At 40.4% G+C, this 23,840-nt stretch overlaps 1 protein-coding gene across 1 annotated transcript in view; it reads right to left on the bottom strand.

Annotated features, from left to right (window-relative positions):
• Nucleotides 1-10,895: 10,895 nt before the first annotated feature.
• LOC143997985 (ribosomal protein S6 kinase alpha-5-like) overlaps nucleotides 10,896-23,840 on the bottom strand; it is a 29,501-nt gene continuing 16,556 nt past the window's right edge. The window contains exons 7-10 of the mRNA XM_077493785.1: nucleotides 14,309-14,419; nucleotides 13,153-13,337; nucleotides 11,960-12,153; nucleotides 10,896-11,555 (exon numbers count right to left, since the gene is read on the bottom strand). Coding sequence (XP_077349911.1) covers nucleotides 10,896-11,555; nucleotides 11,960-12,153; nucleotides 13,153-13,337; nucleotides 14,309-14,419 — 1,150 coding nt within the window. The remainder of the gene's footprint in view (nucleotides 11,556-11,959; nucleotides 12,154-13,152; nucleotides 13,338-14,308; nucleotides 14,420-23,840) is intronic.

Here is a 23,840-nt window from a genome sequence, read left to right as displayed (position 1 = left end):
CCCAATTACCCCTGCCCCCCAGTCACAGTGACACCAATGTCATTTTTTTTTTTTTTTTTTGCATTGGTGTCATTTGTGACTGTAATAACTGTTAGGGCAGTTAGGGTTAGCCCCCTTTAGTTCTAATGTACCCCCCTAACCCCCCCAATAAAGGTTTAACCCCGTGATCACCCCCCCGTCGCCAGTGTCACTAAGGCTGGGTTCACATTGCAGCGGTTTATGAGAACGAATGTGATTCGCACCGCACTGCAGTGCAAATCACATCCGATCTCTGTGCGATTCAAGTTCAGCCATACAGATAGTATGGCTGAATTCGCATCGCACCCGCCGCAAATTCGCACGGGACCCTTTTTTTGGCCCGCAGCAGAATCGGATCGCATGGGTGTTCACACCATGCGATCCAAGTTTGCAGATCGCACTGCGATATGCAAACTGATCTGGGGGTGTCATTAACATTTCACTGACACTCCCAGCAGTTCGCATAGGGCAGTGTGAACTGCCGCCGGGAGGCATGCGATGCGGGAACCCGCCGCGGATTCGTGGCGTTCCCACATCGCTCCAGTGTGAACCCAGCCTAATAAGCGATCGTTTTTCTGATCGCTGTATTAGTGTCACAGGTGACGCTAGTTAGGCAGGTAGGTATTTAGGTTCGCCGCAGCTTTTTATAGTGCCAGGGACCCCCATATACTACCGCATAAAGCCCCCTGATTGCCCCCTAGTTAACCCTTTCACCAGTGATCACCATATAACTGTTACAGGTGACGCTGGTTGGTTAGTTATTTTTTTTATAGTTTCAGGGCACCCGCCATTTATTAGCTAGTCTCACTAGTGTACCCCTAAATTTAGGGGTGTCTACTTTCCAAAATGGGGTCATTTGGGGGGGGGGGGGGGTTTGTGCCATCTTGGCATTTTATGGCCTTCAAAACTGTAACGCCCTTAGAAAGCCTGAAGGCGGTGCTTGGTTTTCGGGGCCCCGTACGCGGCTAGGCTCCCAAAAAGTCCCACATATGTGGTATCCCCGTACTCGGGAGAAGCAGCAGAATTTATTTTGGGGTGTCATTTCACATATACCCATAGCATGTGTGAGCAATATCATTTAGTGACAACTTTGTGTTAAAAAAAAAAAAAAATAAAAAAAAAATTTTTTTGTCATTATTCAATCGCTTGAAGCAAAAAAAAAAAAATATTCAATGGGCCACTTATCAATTTCCTTAGGGGGTCTACTTTCAATTTCCTTAGGGGGTCTACTTTCCAAAATGGGGTCATTTGGGGGGGTTTTGTACTGCCCTGCCATTTTAGCACCTCAAGAAATGAGATAGGCAGTCGTAAACTAAAAGCTGCGTAAATTCCAGAAAACGTACCTTAGTTTGTAGATGTGACAACTTTTGCGCAAACCAATAAATATACAATTATTGACTTTTTTTTTTTTACCAAAGACATGTGGCTGAATACATTTTGGCCTAAATGTATGACTAAAATTTAGTTTATTGGATTTTTCTAATAACAAAAAGTAGAAAATATCATTTTTTTTTTCAAAATTTACGTTTATATCGCAAAAAATAAAAATCGCAGAGGCAATCAAATACCATCAAAAGAAAGCTCTATTTGTGGGAAGAAAAGGACGCAAATTTTGTTTGGGTACAACATTGCATGACCGCGCAATTACCAGTTAAAGCAGCGCAGTGCCAAATTGTAAAAAGACCTCTGGTCATTGACCAGCAAAATGGTCCGGTCTGAAAGTGGTTAATGTAAATGCCTCTGATACTCAACATACTGTTATTGTTAATAAACATCATATTTGGAAAAAATAAAATGTCCTAAGATATAGATCTATATCATCAAATTTACATAACAAAAATTCCAAAAAGTAACAAAATGTTCATACAGCAACACAAAAAATATATATATAATAAAAGCAATACTATCCAAAGCCCATAAAACGTTCTCCCTAGACATCACACAACTGCACTCTCTCCACCATTGCAATGTACTCACCCTAGAATGAAAATAAAAAAAAACTAATTAGTGACACAGAGCAAAATTTAAATACTATATTTATATGCAATTTAAAGCATCTCCCATACCCCCTTCAAAAAAAAAAAGTCCATCCTACTTATGGAAAATTTTAATATTTTTATTGTAAAAAAAACAAAACTACCCCTAAAAAACCATAAATATGTTGACTTATGTTATTTTATACTTTCCTAATTTTCCCAAAAAACATTTCAAAAAGACACAAACCACCCACTCCTAAACCAAAGTCATAACACAAATCCCTCCAGTCCTTAGATTTACTCCACCCAATCATACCCAATGACAACATTATCATACTCTTATCTACTCTGCTCCTTTCACTCACCTTCCAGATCTTTTGCAGTTCCTCCTACTCATAATTCTTCCAATCACACTATTCATCTACGTAGATCCCTTCTGGGTCTATGGATACACGTTCCTATACACTCTGTTTCTCCTCCTGTTATCAATGTCCTAAAAGTTTTCTTTTACACAATTTACCAAAATCCATAGAGCCTGTTCTTCATTCTTCCCAATATTGTATAATCCAAACAAATGGTATTCTTTCCACCCCAGTCAAACCTGTTGCCATTATTAGACACTTTCACACTTCCAGAATACATGTTCCACACTGTCCAACCTCCTACACCTCTCCTTCAGACATTCCACATTCCACACCCAGAACAAATGCCCCACCCTTCCACATCCCTCCTTTTTGGACATACCACACCTCCAGAATAAATGTTTCAAACTCTCCACCCTCCTACACTCCTCCTTCTGACATACCACACCCCAGAACAAAAGTTCCATACATTCCACCCTCCTACACCCTTGCTTCGGACATACCACACCCCCCAGAACAAATGTTACAAGCTCTCCACCCTCCTTTTTAGGATATACCACACCTCCCAGTATAAATGCTCCATACTCTTCACCCCTTCTTTGCACATACCACACCCCCAGTGCAAATGTTCTACACTCTCCACCCTCCTACACCCCCTTTTTTGGATATACTATTCCCCAGAACGAATGTTCTAAACGCCCCTCCCTCAGACATGCCCCACCCCCAGAACAAATGCTCAAACTTATCCACCCTCCAACACCCCTTTCTTGGACATACCACACCCCCATAACAAATGTTGCAAACTCTCCACCCTAGTTTTTAGGACATGCCACACCTCCAGAAAAAAAAAATCTCCACACTCTCCATCCTCCCACACCCCTTTCTCAGTGCTACAGTGAAGGGGGGGGGGGGGGAATCATTTTATGTATTTTTGTCCACTGACAAACAATCAGTCTATAATTTTAATGGTAGGATTATTTTAACAGTGAAAGACAGAATAACAAATATCCAGAAAAACACATTTAAAAAAAGTTACAAATTTATTTGCATTTTAATGAATAAGGTAAGTATTTGATCCCCTGTCAATCAGTAAGATTTCTGGCTCACAGGTGTTTTCTATACAGGTAACGAGCTGAGATTAGGAGCGCGCTCTTAAAGGGAGTGCTTCTAATCTCAACTTTTTACCTGTATAAAATACAACTGTCCAATCAATCAACCAGATTCCAATCTCTCCACCATAGCCAAGACTAAAGAGCTGCCAAAGAATGTCAGGGACGAGATTGTAGACCTACACAAGGCTGGCATGGGCTACAAGATCATCGCCAAGCAGCTTAGTGAGAGGGTGACAACAGTTGGTGTGATTATTTGCAAATGGGAGAAACACAAAATTGTCGCTATCCCTTGGTCTGGGGCTCCATTCAAGATCTCACCCCCGTGGGGTTATGATCATGAGAACGGTGAGGAATCAGCCTAGAACTACACTGGAGAATCTTGTCAATGATCTCAAGGCAGCTGGGACCATAGTCGCAGATAAAACAATTGGTAACCCACTACGCCGTGAAGGACTAAACCTGCAGTGCTGGCAAGGCCCCTCTGCTCAAGAAAGCACATGTACAGGCCCATCTGAAATTTGCTAATAAACATCTGATTCAGAGGAGAACAGGGTGAGAGTGTTGTGGTCAGATGAGACCAAAATCGAGCTCTTTGACCTCTTTCACACGGGGTCAATTTGCAGGGGCTATTGCGCTAAAAATAGCACCTGCAAACCGACCTGAAACAGCCGCTGCTGTCTCTCGTGTGAAAGCCCTGAGGGCTTTCATACTGGAGTGGTGCGCTAGCAGCACAGTAAAAAAAAGTCCTGCTAGCAGCATCTTTGGAGTGGTGTATACACTGCTCCTTCCCATTAAAATCAATGGGGCAGCGCGACTATACCACCGGCAAAGCGCCTCTGCAGAGCTGCTTTGCGGTGGTTTTTAAATCTTTATCAGCTGATAGCAGGGGGTAAAACCACCCCGCTAGTGGCCGAACAGCACTGCAAATCCGATGGTAAAGCGCTGCTAAAAATAGCAGCGATTTACCGCCGACGCACCTCCTGCCCCAGTGTGAAAGGGGCCTTTGGCATCAACTCAACTCGCCATGTTTGTAGCAGGAGGAATTCTGCCTATGACCCCAGGAACACAATCCCCAACATCAAACATGGAGATGGAGGCATTATGCTTTGGGGAGTTTTTCTGCTAATGGAACAGGACAACTTCACCTTTTATCAAAGGGATGATGGACAGGGCCATGTACCGGAAAATCTTGGGTGAGAACCTGCTTCCCTCAGCCAGGGCATTAAAAATGGATCGTGGATGGGTATTCCACATGACAATGACCAAAACCACATGGCCAAGGCAACAAAGGAATGGCTCAAGAAGAAGCACATTAAGGTCCTGGAGTGGCCTAGCCAGTCTCCAGACCTTTAAGGGGTTGTAAAGGCAGAAGATTTTTATCTCAATACAGTCTATGCATTAAGATAAAAAACCTTCTGTGTGCAGCAGCCCCCCCCCCACCACTTACCTGAGGTTCCTCTATGTCCAGTGATGTCCCCAATTGTCTCATTGGCAGGGATAGCAGCGGCGCCATTAACTCCTACTGCTGTCAATCAAAGTCAGCTAGCCAATCGGAGGAGAGAGAGAGGACAGGGCTGGGTCAAGGCTCAGTGTCTGAATGGACACAGGGAGCTGTGACTCAAACTGCTTGCTGTGGGGGCACTGAACAGGTGGCGGGGCTGGCATCAAGAAGAGGAGGATCAGGGCTGCTCTGTGCAAATCCACTGCAGCAGAGCAGGTAAGTATAACATGTTTGTAAAGGCTCAATTTGTTTGTGTTGATTTTATTTTATTTTTATTAAAAAAAAAAAAAAAAAAAAAAAAAAAAACTTTAATCCCATAGAAAATATGTGGCGGGAGCTGAAGGTTCGAGTTGCCAAACCTCAGCCTTGAAACCTTAATGACTTGGAGAGGATCTGCAAAGAGGAGCGAGACAAAATCCCTCCTGAGATGTGTGCAAAGCTGGTGGCCAACTACAAGAAACGTCTGACCTCTGTGATTGACAATAAAGGTTTTACAACCAAGTACTAAGTCATGTTTTGGGAAGGGGATCCAAAATGATATATTTTATTTCACTCATTAAAATGCAAATCAATTTTAAACGCGTTGTTCTGGATATTTGTGGTGTTGTTCTGTCTCTCACTGTTAAAATAAACCAACCATTAAAATTAGACTGATCATTTTTATCAGTTGGCAAATGTACAAAACCAGCAGGGGATCAAATACTTTTTTCCATCACTGTACCCCCCCCCCCCCCTCCCCAGAACAAATGCTCCACCCTCCTACACCCCTCCCTATCAAACAGCTTTCTCCTCAACTGAAACTGTCTTGTTGGCATAGATCTATGTAGAAGCCACCCACACCACATCTTACAGCCAATTCAAAATTTCTTTATTATATACATCCCTCCATACTTTCTTAGTCTGTACCTTATTCAATCCACCCATCAACTCCAACCCCCTCCCTTCCCTATAACTCCCCCATCACTTTCCAACTTTCACACCACACCTTTAGTTACCGCATGCAATTTGTATCTCCTCAAACACCTCTCGATCCTCATACTAACACACGGCACAATGAAACATCTCACAAGAAAGACATGCAATAAATATAAGATCGGCCAGATGAAGGTCCTAATCATGAAAATTTTCCCCTAATGTTAAGGTCTTTAATGACCAGAAATGGTCCTCCTCCTAGCTCTCTCCCACATCTCTCCATTCACTAAAGAAACTTACATCCACTATTTGCAGAGAACAAAACATATAGACAACTTTGCTCTCCTCAAACCATGTTTAAACACCATCTATATAACCGGTCATGCTTAGATTCCGCCCACCACTCCCAGTCACCTTCTACCCCTCTCACCAAACTATCCTTCACATACATCCACAACGGTAGTTCAGTTACAAGGCCTTTGATAAAGTCCAGAAGGACACAACGCGCCAGATGGGAGAAGGTGGTGGTGACATAATCACATCGGTAAAGCTGAGGGACAGATCAAGTCTATGATCTGGTAAATCATGTGGACTGGAGTGTCCTGTTTACATGCAGAAATTAATTTTTATTTATGTGAGTGCATTTGGAGAAGTTTGATTTTAATGTAATAAATATAATAATCAGTAAGCACTATGGAGTCTCTCTGTGTTTCCCTATGAGCATATGACCTGGACCTTGACTGTGAAGCAGATTGTAGGCGATTGTGATATAATGCTGTTCATGACATCTTTGTAATACTGAGGACCAAGGAGGTGAGAGAACATCTGGTTGCAAACAATCCGCACTTTGGAAAATTATTGATCCAAGGCACTAAAGGATCTAAACAGTTCAAGGCACTTTCAATATATTTATATTATTACACTGGGGATTTTTTGAATTCTGAATATATATTTTTATATATGGTTTGGCGTTCACATGCACATTGGTTGGATAATACTGTATATAGTGCCTATATTTACATTTGTATATGCACTTTTTTTTTTTTATAAATGGTTACTTTGTACATGCATATACAGTATGTTAATCAAAATCAATTATTAACCATATATTACCAAATTCAGAGGAGCCGTTCACTATGATACTACAGATTTTTTTCTCTCCCTTGTTTGGTGATTTACAGGGGTAAGAGCTGCCCCTAGAATATAAAGGTTTAAGAGTTCACCTCCTCCACTGGGGGCCAACCCCACATACTATTGTAAATATATAAAAAAAATTGAAACATTTACACTTAATCCAAAGCACAGAGAGACTGAAAAAAATATTACATATTGATACAATTATTGCAGCATTTCTATTATAAACCGTGTGTGTGTGTGTGTGTGTGTGTATATATATATATATTTTTTTTTTTTCTACACTGTAAATATGGAAACTGAATAGAGGAATATAGCCCTTCCTATCCATGCCTATAAAAAAAGCCTTTGTACCAATTTTGTTATTTATCGCATCCTAATGTTGTTTTTTTGAGTGACCCAGGAAGTTTAAAGGCCTATTCGTAACCCCTCTATATCATGACTATAACATCTATATAACACATGTATACCAATGATGAGGACCAGGAATCAAGTGAGGAAGAGAAGGTGTGTGAATGAAGATGAAGAATTAGTAGGGAGAATGGAGGAGGAGGAGTGAAACTGTAAATGGAGAAGTTTGGAAGATCAGGAGTTGAGATGGAGGGGGAAGAGTGTAAATAGAGATGGATGAGGAGGAGGAGAGGGAATTGAGATGGAGCAGTATGAGTGAGAATGAGAATGAAGTTAGAGGAGAAGTAGTGATAATGGGGATGAAGTAGAAATAGTGAGAATGGAGATGGTGGGGGAGGAGTGAGAATGGAGAAGTTGGATGGGGATAGAGGAGGAGTAAGAGGAGCAAGACTGGAGATTAAGCAGTAGAAGTGAGAATGGACATGAAGATGGAATGAGTGGAAATGAAGGAGAAGGATTGGGAATCAAGATGGGGGAGGAGGACACGGGGGTGTTGGATGAGAAGCAAGAGTGAGAATGATGATAAAGGAGGAAGAGTGAGAATGGTGATTGAGGAGGAAGAGTGCGAGTGAAGATGGAGTGAGAAGAATTAATTTGTGACAGTTCCCCCGGCACTCCACCTGGATGCTTCTGTCAAGATACAGCCCCCTCCTCTCTGGAATCAGGAACAAGGTATTATAGCTGAGAATTGCACCCAATAACTAGACAACACTAGCTTAGTTGCAAACTGGAACACCCTTTATTGAAAATTCACACAAACTTTATACCACACACAATCGGGTAAGAGCTGGATCACATTATCCTAAACAATGCAAACTTTAAGCAGTAATATAATCAGTACATCTAACAGTATATCCAATGAACAACTAGCAGCTAACAGCAACCTAATTAGCCAGTGATCTAAGAGTAAGCTAATTAACAGCCAGGCACCCAGATAAACTTTGATTGGTGGAGGAGCCCAACCCAGACAGTCCGGCGCCTGCATAGGTGTACATGGAACAGAGGCCAATGTGACCAGCTCTTTCAACACACATGTATCATTTCAAATAAAACAAACAAATTGTCTTTAAGGCAAATACAGAAAAGCGGTGCTTCAAAATGTAAAAAAAAAGTGTAATATAGCAAATAACAGGGTGAATGTGGACAGAAAAAGTCTCTGCAGTCAGTGTCCATGACAGAATTGGTGTGAAAATAGAAAAGAGGAGAAGTGAGAATGGAGACGGAGGAAGAATGAGAATAGAGAAGGAAGACTGAGTGAGACTGATGGAGGAGGACTGAGAAGTCAGTAGGATTGAGAATAGAGATTGAAGAGGACTGAGACTGGAGAATAAATGAGAATGGGGACGAGAAGTAGAATGGAGAATGAGGCATAACCAGAGTAATGGTTTGGATTGTCCCTAGTCAGCCAGTGAGGCCTAATTGGAAAACACATACTAGAATATAAGCGATCAGACAAATCACCACGTGTATGCTGAAATGGTCTCAATTTATTACAAATGTGACATAAGTATAAAAAAAACGAAAAAAAAACACAGGCCTTTCAGTCTTTGGTCATCGGTCAGATGTTTGTGACAATCAATTAGAAACAGGTGACAATAAGTGAGGAGGGAAGAGGAAGAATGAGACTGGAGATGGAGGAGTAAGAATGGAGATGGAAAAGTGAGAATGGAAATGGAGGAGTATAAGTGGAAATCAAGGAAGGAGAAAGAGGATGAAGGAGTGAGAATAAAGATGAAGAAGTGAGAATGGAGATGGAGTAAGAGTGGAAATGGAGGAGTGAGACTAAAGATGGTGGAAGAGAATGGAGATGAAGTGACAATGGAGAATTGAGAATGGAGATGGAAAAGTAAGAATGGCGATGGAGGAGTGATAATGGATATGGGAAGAGGAAAAGAGGGAGGAGTGAGAAAGGAGATTAAGGTGGGGGGGGGGGGAGGAGGAGATGTTAGAATAGATATGGAGGAGGAGAGTATTGAGAATGGAGAGGATAGATCAGGGATCCTCAAACTACAGCCCTCCAGCTGTTGCGAAACTACACATCCCATGAGGCATTGTAAAACTCTGACATTCACAGACATGACTAGGCATGATGGGAATTGTAGTTCCTGAACAACTGGAGGACCATAGTTTGAAGACCGATGGGATAGATGATGGAAGAGGATAATATTTTTGGGGGACCTTTTGGAGGTGGTCTTCAAACCTTTTTTTAAACAGAATCTAGAATGGAAATTACATTTATCAATTTAAAATCATTTTTCTTTGTAAATATCAGTGCTAAAATAAATACATACATATATAAAATTACTACTCTTGATCAAATAGATTTGTTTTTTTAAACCTTGAACTTGTGAAAGGTCCTCAGGACAGTGCATCTCATGCTGATTTACTTTTTATAATGCTTTTCCTATTAGCCTAAAAAATGGCAATATTGATTTGACAGATTCAGTAGATTCAGGTTTGACGTTCTCCAAACTCTGCTAGAACCCATGGCAGTTTAACTCATCCTTAATGCTGCTTTTGTCTCCCCCCCCCCCCCCCCAAAAAAAAAAAATTTTTTATATAAATAAATGACAATAAGCAGATAAAATAAAGCTAAAAACAACAAGAAAGTCAAATACTAAAAATATAACACTCAAAAACACTAAACAAAAATAAAACGTTTTTTTTCGGCTTAATGAAAGAGAAAATATGAACTACCTACTATTAACAAAATACTAAAAAAACTCCCCCCCCCCCCCCCCAAAAAAAAAAAAAAAAAAAGCAGGACTAAAAAGAACTGAGGGGTCTGTTTATATTGCAGTGAATACAACCAGGATTATACTCCACTCTCCATAGCCAGAGATACTGCAATACACCACAAACGTACCATTAGAAAAATAGATACAGCATACAATATAGTAATACATATAACACTGAATACTGTTTATAGCACACTACACTAACCGGTCTTTGCCTTTAACAAAGGTCAGTTGTCCTTCACTCACACTAAATTCACCAACACATTGACAAAAGGGTGCTGTGAAGTCAGTCTTTTTATAGTGTGTGGGCTGAAACTTTAATTGCTTGAGCCAAGGATAGCTCAAGCAATGCATTGGGGGACATTTGGTGGGAGGAATTCCAACTAAACATCCTTGAAGTTCAGATCTTTGCTAAACAGTCAAACAGAGTTTAGAGTTTGAACTTATGCTCGAACCTAACATTTGGCTCTACCATACCTATCATGTAGAGTTTTGTCCACACCATGATTTTTTGTTCCTGAAGCATATCATTTCCAGGGCCATCTTACATTTTTATCATGATTTGATCTACAATTTTAAATACTGTAGATAAGCAATCAAGTGAACAAAAAAAATCAACAGTGTTCTAAGATGTCTACATTCTTATGTTCAACTAGGACACAAGTCTTGTACAATTCCCCAGAGAGCATTTGTCAAGTCTGTCTCTTGATCATCAGGGGATCAAAAAGGACTTATGCAATTTCCACCTCAGTTCCTGTAGTAAGTGTAGTAGCGGCACTTGCTCTCACTCTGGAATGTTCATCATTTCCTATGTATGACATTTGTATTAGAGTACTCGTATGGTTTTCTGAAAGCATTTCTGCTTTCCATGGCAGGTGAAGATATTTTGGAATGTCCATTGCTGAGCACCTCTCAGAAGCATTGAGGGCCAAAAGATCCCAGAACATTTGCCTGGCTTCAAGAGAGAACTTTTTCCACTTTTCTGATGCTAAGGTCACATCCTTTCTGACTTGCCACCAAGCAAAGTCTCTGTACATTGGGTCACGTCTCTCTGCTCCTTTCCAAGGGAATGATCCAGTCATAGCGAAGTAAATCGTGACACCAAAGGCCCAGATATCAATGCTCGGGTGTAGAAGCAACAGATCTCCTTTTTTCCGGCTACACAGTTCCGGAGCCCTATACGGTGTGAAGCGGGATATAGATGGTACTTTAGTACCCTGGAGCCTTGTCAGTCCAAAATCTGCCACTTTAATAATATTACACTCAAAGTCCATTAGCAGAATATTGTCCGGCTTGATGTCACGGTGGACCATCCCTTTGCTGTGCATGTATTCCAATGCACTGGCTATCTGAGGAACACATCGCTTCACTGTATCTTCATTTAAACCAACCTATGAAAAAAAAGAATCCCGGACAAAATTAGCCACTAGACACCAACATGGCAAAATGTAGAAGCCAACATTGAAAAAATGTAATCAAATAAAAAGACTATATTATCCATCATACAGCAACATAAAATATTAGCTAAATACACTTGAAAGGATACTTAAAGGAAACCTGTTATACAAATATGAAAGTTACCATTGAGGGAGCAAGATCCAGGACCATCATTCTTCACATTGCTTCACAGCTGAGAAAGTTACATACCTAAAATCAAGCCTAATAATCAAATGATACATTATCCCACCTACTCACTGTAATGAGTGGGGAGTCCTTAAACCTCTACTTTAAATAAATTAAAGACAGGGAATAAATATTTTATTAATTTAAAGATTATGATTGTTTTCAAACTTACATTTGGTTTTATTAGGGAATAAAGAGTTCCAGCTGTCGCCACCTCCTGGACAAACGCATATTCTCTACTTGTGTGAAAGGCAACTTCATGTGTCCTGATGATGTTGGGATGGCCGCTGAGGCTGATAGACATCCCATATTCCACCAGAAAGTTGTCCATTTGAACCTTTGCCTTGCTAAGCAGCTTCACGGCCACTAACTGACCTGTCAAACAGAGAGAAAGAAGAGAATTAGTAACAAACCAAATGTAGAAGCTTGTTAAAAGCCCATTGAAGTGTGCCAGAAACTTGATTAAATCTACAGCAGTGACTCATTAAGATGCATAATTGTCCCACCAAAGCTGGAAATGATGGGGGTTTTAAGAATTTACTTTGAAAAGTACTTGGAAGCAACTTAAAAGAACGCTGCTTAAAGCAAGGTTAATGCTTTTTAAATGCTTCATATACACAATGCTCAGGATAATATTCACAAGCTAAAGTTAAACAATGTGTGTGTACACGTGTCTTCAAAGTTGACCTACTGACTGTCTACAAATGAGCAATTCTATTGATTCTTGGATCTCGGATGTCAGACTTTGCATTTTTTTCCAGAAAATACAAGTTTCTTCTAAAGCCCCGTACACACGAGCGGACTTTTCAACATCCAAAGTCCGACGGACTGATTCCGTCAGACTATTCGATCGTGTGTGGGCTGCAACGGACTTTTGATTCACCAAAGTCTGACGAACTTTAGAATATGAACATGCTTCAAATTTTTTCCGACGGAACTCCGCCGGACCCGGTCCCTTCGAAAAATTTGCTCGTGTGTATGCTATTCCGACGGACTAAAACCGACACTAGGGCAGCTATTGGCTACTGGCTATGAACTTCCTTATTCGAATCCAGTCGTACGTCATCACGTTCGAATCCGTCGGAGTTTAGTGTGATTGTGTGTGGCCAAGTCCGCTCAGCCGAAAAGTCCGGCAGAACTCCGGCAGAACTCCGGCAGAACTCCTTCGGAAGTCTGTCGGACATAAGTCCTCTCGTGTGTATGGGGCTTAACAGAAAAAAACAACCCTCTACCTATTGGCAATTTGGTATTTTTTTTAAAACATTGTTTCGCTAGTTCCATAGAAATTGGTTTTGGTGGCTCTGAAATGATTCAGAAGCACAACGAATACTAAAGAAAATATTTTCGTTACATGACTTAAGTTACAATGTTTACCTGAACCCCAATGTTTGGCAAGGAGGACCTTTCCATATGAACCCATCCCAAGTTCTTGGATGGGGTCAAAGTGTTCTGATACCTCCATCATCTTCAGGTTTTCGGAGGTCTGGGTGATGAGTTGAAGGACATGCCTTCCGGTGCTCTTGGTCACCTCCTTGATGTTAGAAGTCATTCTGGAGTCACGACAAAAAAGAAAAAAATACAGATTAGTTTCTCTTGACATTGTAATTATGGTAACAAACAGCATTAAACATCCCTCTGAATATTGGCCAGCATTTATGGTTGGGATTTTACAAGCAAATGTATCCCAGTTGGGGAGATATCATATTCTTTGTCATCTCCAGTGATGAATACATATGACAGTTAAAACCTGACAGAGATTACAAACCAAGAAATGGGTTTTGGTTGAAGCTGATCTCTAAACTACAGCACTAGTAGAGAGCAGCTGGTCCAAATTATCAACATTCTAGTTAAGAGGTGCAAATGCCTCTGGTATTGTAACAATAAGGCATAAGAGAAATTAACAAACACTTTCGTGTAAACTAAAAACATATTGGAATGGTGGAATTTGGAACCTAAATTACTATTTAAAATAATTACTAAACAAAAATTTGATTGTGCTTTTCACACCCAACTGTTAAGCCCCATACACACTATCAGTTTTTCTGCTGAGTTTTTCCTTCAGATTTACCAAAACCATGTAGTATGAGGTCAAACCTTAGGAGTTTCAATGTGTATGCAATCAGGCAGGCCCTTCCACTATGTGGTTTTGGTAAACCTGAAGGAAAAACTCAGCAGAAAAACTAATAGCGTGTATGGGGCTTAAGAAATTTATCAAAATAACCTAAGATTACACAGTTCAATTTTACTTCTTAGATAAATGAAGACAGAATATCTCCATGTATGAGGTTGGTTATAAAAAATATATATAATTATTTCAAGGTAATGTGGATTTCCAATCCATGTATGGATCTCTACTCTGACCATAAAGGGGAAGACAAAAAAAATGAATCCTAAATTTAAAGAAAATTAAAGAGTTTGCCTATTTAACTCACTGCTAAGTTATACGTTACAAAGAGTAGACAACAGATTCTAAAAGAAAGATCCTAATATTTTAGAAGAAACTATGTTTCAAATGACTAACCTGATAAAATGAAGGTGCAGATGGTATCTCACTGGGTCTTCACTGGTGGAATCTTTGTAGACTTCACAAGGTGTGAATTCTTTTTGAAATAGTTGCGGGATGAAATAGTCACTGGAAATACAAACTCACTTTTGCTTCAAGTAAAAGTAAGATCAGTATGGACTGGATATACTGTATGTGGGGTATATATGTGGGAAGAGGAGTGGCTTTTGCTAATTGATGGGAGGTTCTGATTGGCCAACTCATAGGAGCTGCTCATTAACATATGACTGGAGACTTTGGAAAGAGATCTAGAAGGGTGGAGCAGGTAGGTCCATATCAATGGGGTTTGTTTGTTTGTTTACTCTGTTTTGTGTGTGGAGGGTTGAAATCTGAGCCTGAAACTAAGTAATCTGAGCGTTTTTAATAAATATTATATAGTAAAAAATATTATATAATGAAAAATGTACAAGCTACTACATTCCAAATATTCTAAAGTCAAATACGTTGGCACACTTTTAACCATGTAAAATCAATTTTTAAGATCATGTATAAAACATCTGTAAACACATTACATTCTTCCAGATATAGATCATAAATACAGTATACTATCTTAAAAGTAACATAAATATAATTCTGAGAGACTATAACAGGGGGAAAACCAATATCAATTGACATCTCGGTTTAAACTCTTCTTTGGGAATGGGCCCTGAATATGAAGTTATTCTTTAAACAACAAAGATTCCGGATCACCAAAATCTTCACAAATGTTTTGTAGACTAATCTTATACAAGCAGAGGATTTATGTATAAAATGTGAGGATAAAACACACTTTTCTGCTATGGTGCTGCATTACTAGTAATTTTTAGTAGACTGGAACTGCTAAGAATCCCCCATGTGCTCCGACATTTATATGTTCATTGGAGAGATCTGAAAGAACTTTCCTTGAAAATGATGATATTTGTATCTTCATTGTCACATTGTACTTGTTGTATTTTATTTCCAAAATCTGTCCATGTTACTCTAAATGTTCATTTTGACATCACAAAATAGAAAACAGCGAGTGTGCCATTGTGACAGACACAGATCACATTTGGGGGCAAATTCTTTAAAATGAAGAACATGACATGGGTAAAATCCATAGTTTTTTTTGGGGGGGGGGGGTAAAGGTAAGGAGGTGGCCTCACCAGTGTACCCCATGCTGCCAGTGCCAGATCTTATTACAAGGTATAAGGAATCATAGACCCAATGTGGAGGAAATACAGGAAATGCCCAGCTACTCTGTATTAGGTTTGGATAATATAACATGACCGAGAATGACCTGGTATAAAAATTAATAGGTTGCTGGATTGCCATATTCAGGTCATTTTAATGTACCCAAAAATGTTGTTGTGGATGGACTTCCACTTAAGTTTCTGATCCTATTACCATCGATTATACAAGTCTGACAATATCTTCATCACAACCCCTAGATCTGCTTATGAAAGTAAGGTTATTATTCGGGGGGGGGGGGGGGGGGGGTCAAGCTGATCAGATCCAGATTACCAGCAGTGATTGCCACTACAGCAATACTATTTACTTAAAATGGGTACCTTGGTTTTTTTGGTTTTTTTTTTTTTTTTTGGGGGGGGGGGGGTTAGATTAACTCTAGAGGGAGAATGTACCACATGGAATGACAGACTGAACAGGAAACACGTTTTGCTTGTTTTATTTTCCTGATTGTCTGTTTTGTTTTATTTATAAGGTAAGAAAATATTGTTTTTGTGGGTTAGTAGCTTTCTTTTTCAAAAAAAATAAATAAAAATGTTTTTTGTATTTGTATGAAACTAAAGCTAAAAGAAGCCTAAGGATTTTTGGTAATGTAGACATCTTTAGTATCCTTATTTTTCGAAAAAATTCAACTTTTATAGAAGATGCTTGAAGTGAATTTAGTTGTAGATAAATTATAATTGTACTTGTTTTTCTCTGCAATGTAAAAACTTTCTAGTGCATAAAGCTGTGTATGGTCAATGGACCAGAGTATGGAATATTTAAATTTTCTTCTGGCATACCTATGGGTATTTGTCTAAAGTTTAAATATTCATTGCAATTAACATGCAATATTATCAGTAGTCGGTGTCTTTCCAGGCGTACAATACTGCAAACATTGTTGATTGGTGGAAATTTAAAGCCATTGTTTCTGTCAAATGTTTTCTATTGACTATCTAGGTGGTCACCTCTACTATTGTTTGAGTGTTGGATCGGAAGCCATTGTCAAATGTTTGTCTAGGTGATCACCTCTACTATTGTTTGCTTGTTTACTGTAATGACTGAATCCGGTCATCTTTGTTCTCAGCTCCCTCTCTGTCTATTGCGTGTTGGGTGTAGCCCGATACCATTCAGGGCAGATCTTATTGTTATGGTAGATTTCTATGCCTCAGCACCTTCGGTGTACTGAATATTCCAGTCTCAGACAATTGGCTTAATCAAATTATTATAATTTGTTTGTGTTATTTATTTATTCTTACAACATCTTTTTTTTTTTTTTGCATTAGCTCAACTTGATAGTGTAACTCTGAAAAGTAGGACAGTAATTACTTGAAAATGGTGTGTACCATTTACTAGAAATGGCTGCCATGTCTAGTATGGAAAGAGTTATAGCTCATACTCTTAAGCATAAGAGCAATTAATTTGTATGTGAAGCTAAATTTGAATATATATTATACCCAAGGCAGCTTGCAATTTTTTTCCCCAATTACTCTCCTAAATTCTGGAGAGTATGTCGTTTCTCAGGTGACCTGGTTCATATTTGGTGGTGTTTCCCGAAACGTTAGGACTTTTGGACAGCTGTTTTTCCGTTGATTACTACAACTGATTCTGTAAAACCCTGTACACACAGGCTGAATATCCGGCGGTATTGGGCAGTTCAATAGAAACCATCCAACATTGGACCCACGTGTACGACAACTAACCCAGTTTTATTGTACAGTATTCACCAGCAGCAGTTTTGAAATGGATTTGATTTTGAAGGCACAACCTACAGATATGACATAACTGTCTCAATACTTGGTTTGTCATTCACCGAGACCAACATGTCTGTATATTTTCCATTATATAATATACAGATGATTGTTCTAGGTCAGTGTCTTACCCTGTAGTGAGGAAGTTATCAGGATGTTTGGAGATAAATCTATATTAATATGCCCAGACATGCCAGCTCCAAGCTTCCTTTCAGGTTCTATCCTTGTCCAAATATTGCTTTCACCACATGGAGAGGTCATGGAAGTTCTTATCATATGGAAGGTATTCTTGCTTGGTGAGGGGCAGGTGTTAGGGGTTTATTTATTTTGGCACCTCTTGTACAGTTTACTAATGTTACCATCTGTGTGTGTTCCAATATTGATATACTCATGGAAATGTGGCATTTCCTGAGGGCCCCAATAGGACACCACTCTTCCCAACAATGGAGGTTGGCTCCCATAAGCATGGTCATTGTGATGGCAACATTATCAGCAGCTACCCTGTTTCCCCTAAAATAAGACCTAGTGTGATTGTCGGTGATAGCTGCAATAAAAGCCCTACCCTCCAAATAAGCCCTAGTTAAAGTCCTTGTAGGTCTTCTTTTCAGGGTAGGGCTTATTTTTTTAAGGGAAACAGAGTAGGGCTTATTTGGGTGGTAGGGCTTATATTGCAGCCAACACCGACAATGACGCTAGGTCTTATTTTAGGGGAAACAGGGTAGGTATTCTACCTCCTCTTTAGTATGTTATTTCACAGGCCCATCACCATTGAAATGATCAGTTATATCCCGGGTGTGAAAGTTCTCTCTCTATACTCTACAGATGGACAGTCACAGGAAAACCAATGTGTATTTAGTGAATAACACACTGAAGGATTGTCTAAATCACCCTCTCTCAAATGTTTGAAAATAGAGGAACCCCTGAAATAACTTTCAAGTCTCAGAGAACCCCTGCTAATTTACTATATTTACTGACCTGTGTACGGTAGTGTGATGGCCAATAAAAAAAAAAAGTTCGTTAGGTTTGTGGTCATTAGGAAGAATTCCCCCTTAGATAGCTTTACAGACCACTGGTGTCATATGCAACTTAAGGCAGAGTTCCACCCATTTAAAAGTAAGCAGCTACAAAAAGTGTAGCTGCTGACTTTTAATACTCAGACACTCATCTATCCCACGGTCCAGTGATGCGGGTGCAAGAAGCCTCGCTCCTCTTCCCCCTCCTCTCTGCAGCGCTGGCATTCTAACTGTGGATGCCCAGCTGTGACTTCAGAGAAAAGCATGTACTGCGCATGCATGAGCCGCAATGAGTGCCGTGAATGGCCAGGCAATCCTCCTGGGACCTGTCACATGCCCCAAAAGATTACAGGGAGGGGGCAGAGGTGAACTTCCTTGCGGCACCAGGGGAGGAAGTGGGAGCTGGGTGCCTGTAAGAACAAGGTACCCCCCCCCCCCCCCCAAAAAAAAAAAAACACACATGCCAAATGTGGTATGTCAGGGGGGGGGGGGGGGGGTCACCAGCTCTTAAAATGGAAGTTCCATTTTTGGGTGGAATTCCACTTTAACAAGGTAGAATTCTAAATTCTAGAAAAACAAAGTTGTTTTGCTGCTCATATTCACACAACTTCTTTCTTTATTATTTTCCCTGATTTCATGAATAGAATATTTTTATTAGTCAGATCTCCCAAATCATTTTTGATTTTTATGTTTTAATAATGTTGTGGTTGCTTTTTTTAATCAAGATCTGCTTTTTTTAAAATTTTGGTCATCTTTGTAATATTGTTTGCGTGTCAACTTACCACAACACATTAAAAAAAAAAAAAAAAAAGATAATCTAGAGGAGGTTGTTTGGTGTTGGTGCCCCTTATTAATTTGACTTTGCATTTTTGAAGTGTACCTGCCTACTCACAAATAAAAAAAAAAAAGACTGTTTAAGGAAAACATAGGCAAGTATTTCTTTAACCAAAAAAAAAAAATACTTTATTAGGGGTCATAATCAAATAAACAGGAAGGCGATGCTGGAGAAACTGGTTTAATTGGCAAAGCCTTTGGCCCCCAGGGCAGACATCAATTATTTAAAGGCAAAATTGGTGGCCAATGGAGTACAGTCTTGTCCAGAAGCCCAAGAGATCAGGAAGAGCAACAGATGACATCCATGTCCCCAGGCTGCATCTTTTGTCCAGACCAAACCCAGGCCATCACTCTCTGGTCTTCCTTAGATGCTTCCCTCCAGGCTGTGGCTCTGCTGTTGTAGTTGTGGCAGGTGGTGGAGGAGGGCAATGGTTGACCTAGCTGCCACTTGCTACAGCCTCCTCCTGGCTGAGGTCTTCCTGTGTATTAAAATGGGACATAGTTTTTAGTTCAACAAACAATTTTCAGCTCATGACTGTTACAAACCGAATGTTAATAAATAGAACAGACTATCATTCTGACCCCAGCATGTTTCCTTCTTGTCCCAAACATTTTTGGTCACTACTCTCTATTGATACACCGTAAACCACCTTGTTAAATCAGAACTTACTGATCAATAACATCTAGTTAACATCATTACATTTATGATAATATGTTGAACAATGCTCTACCTGACTCAAGTTGGGCTCTGTCACATGTTGCTGTCTGGAAGGCCCAGGTTTGACATCGGAAGCCTCAGCTTGGGGGGGGGGGGGCTTGAAGGAAGACTGAAGAGTGCTGGCCTGGGTTCCCTCTGGTCTGCCAGAAAATGCAGCCTGTCATAGTACAACAGCCTGGGTACATAAATGTCCTCTGCATCTCCTGATCTCAGGGAATTCTGGACCTTCCTGCGCACCCTCAGATATGTACTCCTCAGGCCACCAATTTTGGCCTTCACATAGGTGATGTCTGCCGTGGAGTCAATCGGCTTCACATAAGCAAGCCATTTCTCCAGCGCTGCCTTCCTCTTTCTTAGGTCCTTATAAAAAAAAAAAAAAAAAAAAAAAAGGTGGTTCACCTGCCACAGGCAGGGCAGCTCTCTGAACATATCAATGAAGATGGGGATAAATTCCCTGTCTTTGAATGGATCCATATTCTTTGCAAGACAAGACAAACCCTAATGTCAGGCTAACCTCTTCTAATCTTGCCCCCATATAAGCCTCAATCTAGAAGCAGTATAGGCCAGTGATGTACCAAGTTAAAATTGTACCTTTGTTCGAACGATCGGTGCTTCTGCTACTCCTTCCTCCACTCACAGATCGTATGTACAACACACGTGTGTTACATTTTATATACAGTGCGCATGCATGAAACTCCACCCTCAATGTTCTTTCTAGTCCATTCCCTGCAGTGGGGAGAGCATTTGTCAGAGACACAGCAGATGCGTGCTAATTATTCAAGTGATGAGGAAAGCCCTGATCCAGAAACGTCCCGATCCAAGAGGAGAAGAAGATTTAAGGCCTCAAATGTCTTTTGTAGAGATGCTGGACATGTAAGAGGAACAACTATGATGGGAAGTATGGACCTTACCCAAACCCAAATGTCCGAAAGGCCAAGACAGTGACTAAAGTTGTGAAGAGCCTGCAGAAGAATTTTGGGGTACAACGTTCCAAGGATCAACTGAGGAAACGCTGGCCAGACCTGAAACTGAGGGAGCACGATCAGTACAGAAGGATCAAGCGAGTTCTTCTAAAAAGTAAGTAGCTGTCGTGTGTTCATATTATTATTGCTTGCATACTGCCCCATGTGCTTTTATTTAGTGTTCTACAGTTTAAAATGGCCACGTTCATGGGTTCAATCGTTTGAAGTGGGAGAACGAACAATGTTTACTACGAATACAATGTTTTGCAAAGTTTCAGTTAACTACATTTGCTCAGGCCTATTTCTAGTCAAAGGAAGTTTGTTGTCTAAAGGGGTTTGTAACTAGAGTTAAATACAAACTTGATTCAGTGTAAAAGGAGAGGACACTCAGTAGCTGTTTACACATCTGGACTCAGGAGCACTAGTGTGGGACACCAGAACACCCTTTTTATTAGGGTGTCCCACACACGTGGTCCAGTGGATATAGGGGTGTCTCCACATGCGAAACTTGCACAAAACAGGTAAATATTCCAGCTTTAGAAAGTCTCTAAAATAACGTTTTCAGCTTTATACTCAAAAGAGACAATTGTATGACACTTCCAAGCAATGTTTCCTATTTCTGCCCTCAAATATCTGTGTGCCAAGTATTCCTTTTTTACATTCTCCTAGGGGAGAGAAGACTTGGGACATCTGAGGACACCGGGGACCTCACAAAGAAGAGGGGAGGGGGGGGAAAGGGGAGGAAATTGGCATCACAACAGGCGAGTGTCTGAGACCACAGCTTCAGGTAATAGATGAATGCCTGCATTTCTATAATACATGGTGTGTTTTTTTGTTTTATTTATAGGTGATGTGGAAGAAGAATCACATTTTTACCAGTGAAAGTGCCCAGATCCTCATTGGGGAGATAATGGGGTGCAATCACGATTTAGATCTCAAGAAAATCATCAATGAGGTTCAAAAAAAAAAAAAAAAAAAAATGAAGAAGATTGATGTTTTAGGGAGAATCTGAAACACCCAACACTAGCTAGCATCAATTTTATCTTTTAAAAATCAGTTTTATATTTTGACAAAAGCCAAATTTGGAAGATGCACACAGTGCATCAACATGTGCCATCTCCCATAATGGGGGATCAATGTACACGTTTTTGTGGGTGCAACCCCTTCCTCGCTACTAAAGTGCACCTCCAAAACACATGCATCAACCCTCCATGATGGGAGATAGCACATGTTGACATTAGGAATGGGATCAGGAGGAAAATGCCCAGTTTGAATCACAATTTATGTGCATCTTCCGAATTTGGCTTTTACAGGGGTTACACCCTATGTGTTGAAGGCAATATGAACACAGTTTGGACATACTCATGTCTGATATTGTCTTCACTTTTCAAAGTTGAACTTTGTAAGTTCCCAAGTTCTTGGAAACATGCCCGTTTTCTAAAAAACGGCTAGTTATATTAATGTTATATACACATCAAATATGTTGGTTTGTTGTAAAACCCTTTTATAAAACGCACATGTGTGAATGTGCTTTTAGTAAAAAAGTTTTATCATCAACAATGTGTGGCTTCCTTTTTCAATGCGCAAAAGCAGTATTTGTAGTAAAGTTGTTGTTTTCTGTGACAATGGGTGTTATTTACTAAAGGCAAATCCTGTTTGCACTCCAAGTGCAGTTTCAAGTGTACTTTTGTAGTGCATAGTGAATTTGCCTTTAGTAACTAAACACCCACAGTGCTTTTTCATTTGACCCAATCACGCCATTTTCATGACTCCACACGTCTGTCATGGTGCTGAAAATTAACAACAAAAACAAGGTGTGCGTAGCAGACCCACAACATAATATCTAAAGAAGAGACTGTCATCTCATCTCGCCCCGAAATTTGGTTTGCACTGTTGAAGGCCCAAAAAAAAAAAAAAAAAAACACAAACACCTAGGAGACATCTAAAACAAACCCAAGCAGTAAATGAAAACAAATATTATTGCAGTTTGAAAGATACATTTATAAAAAAAAGCCTCTCGGATATTGTCTGGCATATAAATGGCCCTCCTACGTGCAAAGTACTCCATGTATTTTTGAACTAAGTGGAGAGTTAATAACCAGGAGTTGAAAACAGGAGTGAAGACAGGAGTCTCTAACCTCTATCCTAACTCCATCCTCCCCTCCATTTTAAAGATCCCACTGCAAGGGGCAACCAGACAGCTCTCCGGAAAGGTCAGGCTGACAGCAAGCCAGATTCACCGGAACCAGAGTATTTAAGGGGGACCACCGCAGCCAGGTAAGCTCACACCTCCACCCCCCCCCCCCCTAGTGATTGTTCCAGGGACTCCGTCCGACCGCCTACGGGGGTCAGGAAGGAATTTTTGCCCCACTGGTGCGTTTGGCTGCTACTGTCAGGGTTTTTTTATTTTTTTTCGCCTTCCTCTGGAACAATCAGGAACAACCGTAGGTTAGCATACCCCTACCTCCGGCCTCCATTCCATTTTTCACGCTATCCTAGGACGACTACTCCAGATCACAGCCAGACTTCTTTTCTGAGCGGAGACCTTCACCTCAAGTAAAGGTAGCTGGAACAGCCAGCAACCGAATACAACAACTCCTTCCGCATCCATATAGGCATCCCCTGATCAACTTGCGCGCTAATGGCCTCAAGCATGGCGGCAAGTGTGATACCTAGCCCCTCCTCAGGATCAATACCCTGATCAGGATCATCATCTTAGGCCCATAGTACCATCAACAGCATCCACAAACCATGTGCTACTTCAAATACTGAGCTGAAGTTCTGCACAGACTAAGGAACATCAACACCACATTGCCATCTTCCATACAAAAAATACTTCAAAAGAGAACAACTATTAAAAACCGGACGACAAGCAACTCCCAACCACAGGAATACATCTACTCAACCACTACAATTAGATTGCACCTTGATTAACACCAGGTCTGCAGTCAAACAGACTGGAAGTACACGACTTCATCGAGAACAATGTAGACTGCCTCTTCATCACCGAAAGCTGGTTAACCTCTG

This window comes from Lithobates pipiens, unplaced genomic scaffold, assembly GCF_037356315.1.
Source record: "Lithobates pipiens isolate NorthernLeopardFrog02 unplaced genomic scaffold, aLitPip1_a1.2 Scaffold_19, whole genome shotgun sequence".
Classification (NCBI taxonomy): domain Eukaryota; kingdom Metazoa; phylum Chordata; class Amphibia; order Anura; family Ranidae; genus Lithobates; species Lithobates pipiens.
The sequence above is the reverse complement of the archived record's forward strand: the minus strand, read 5'-3'. Positions and strand labels throughout refer to the sequence as shown.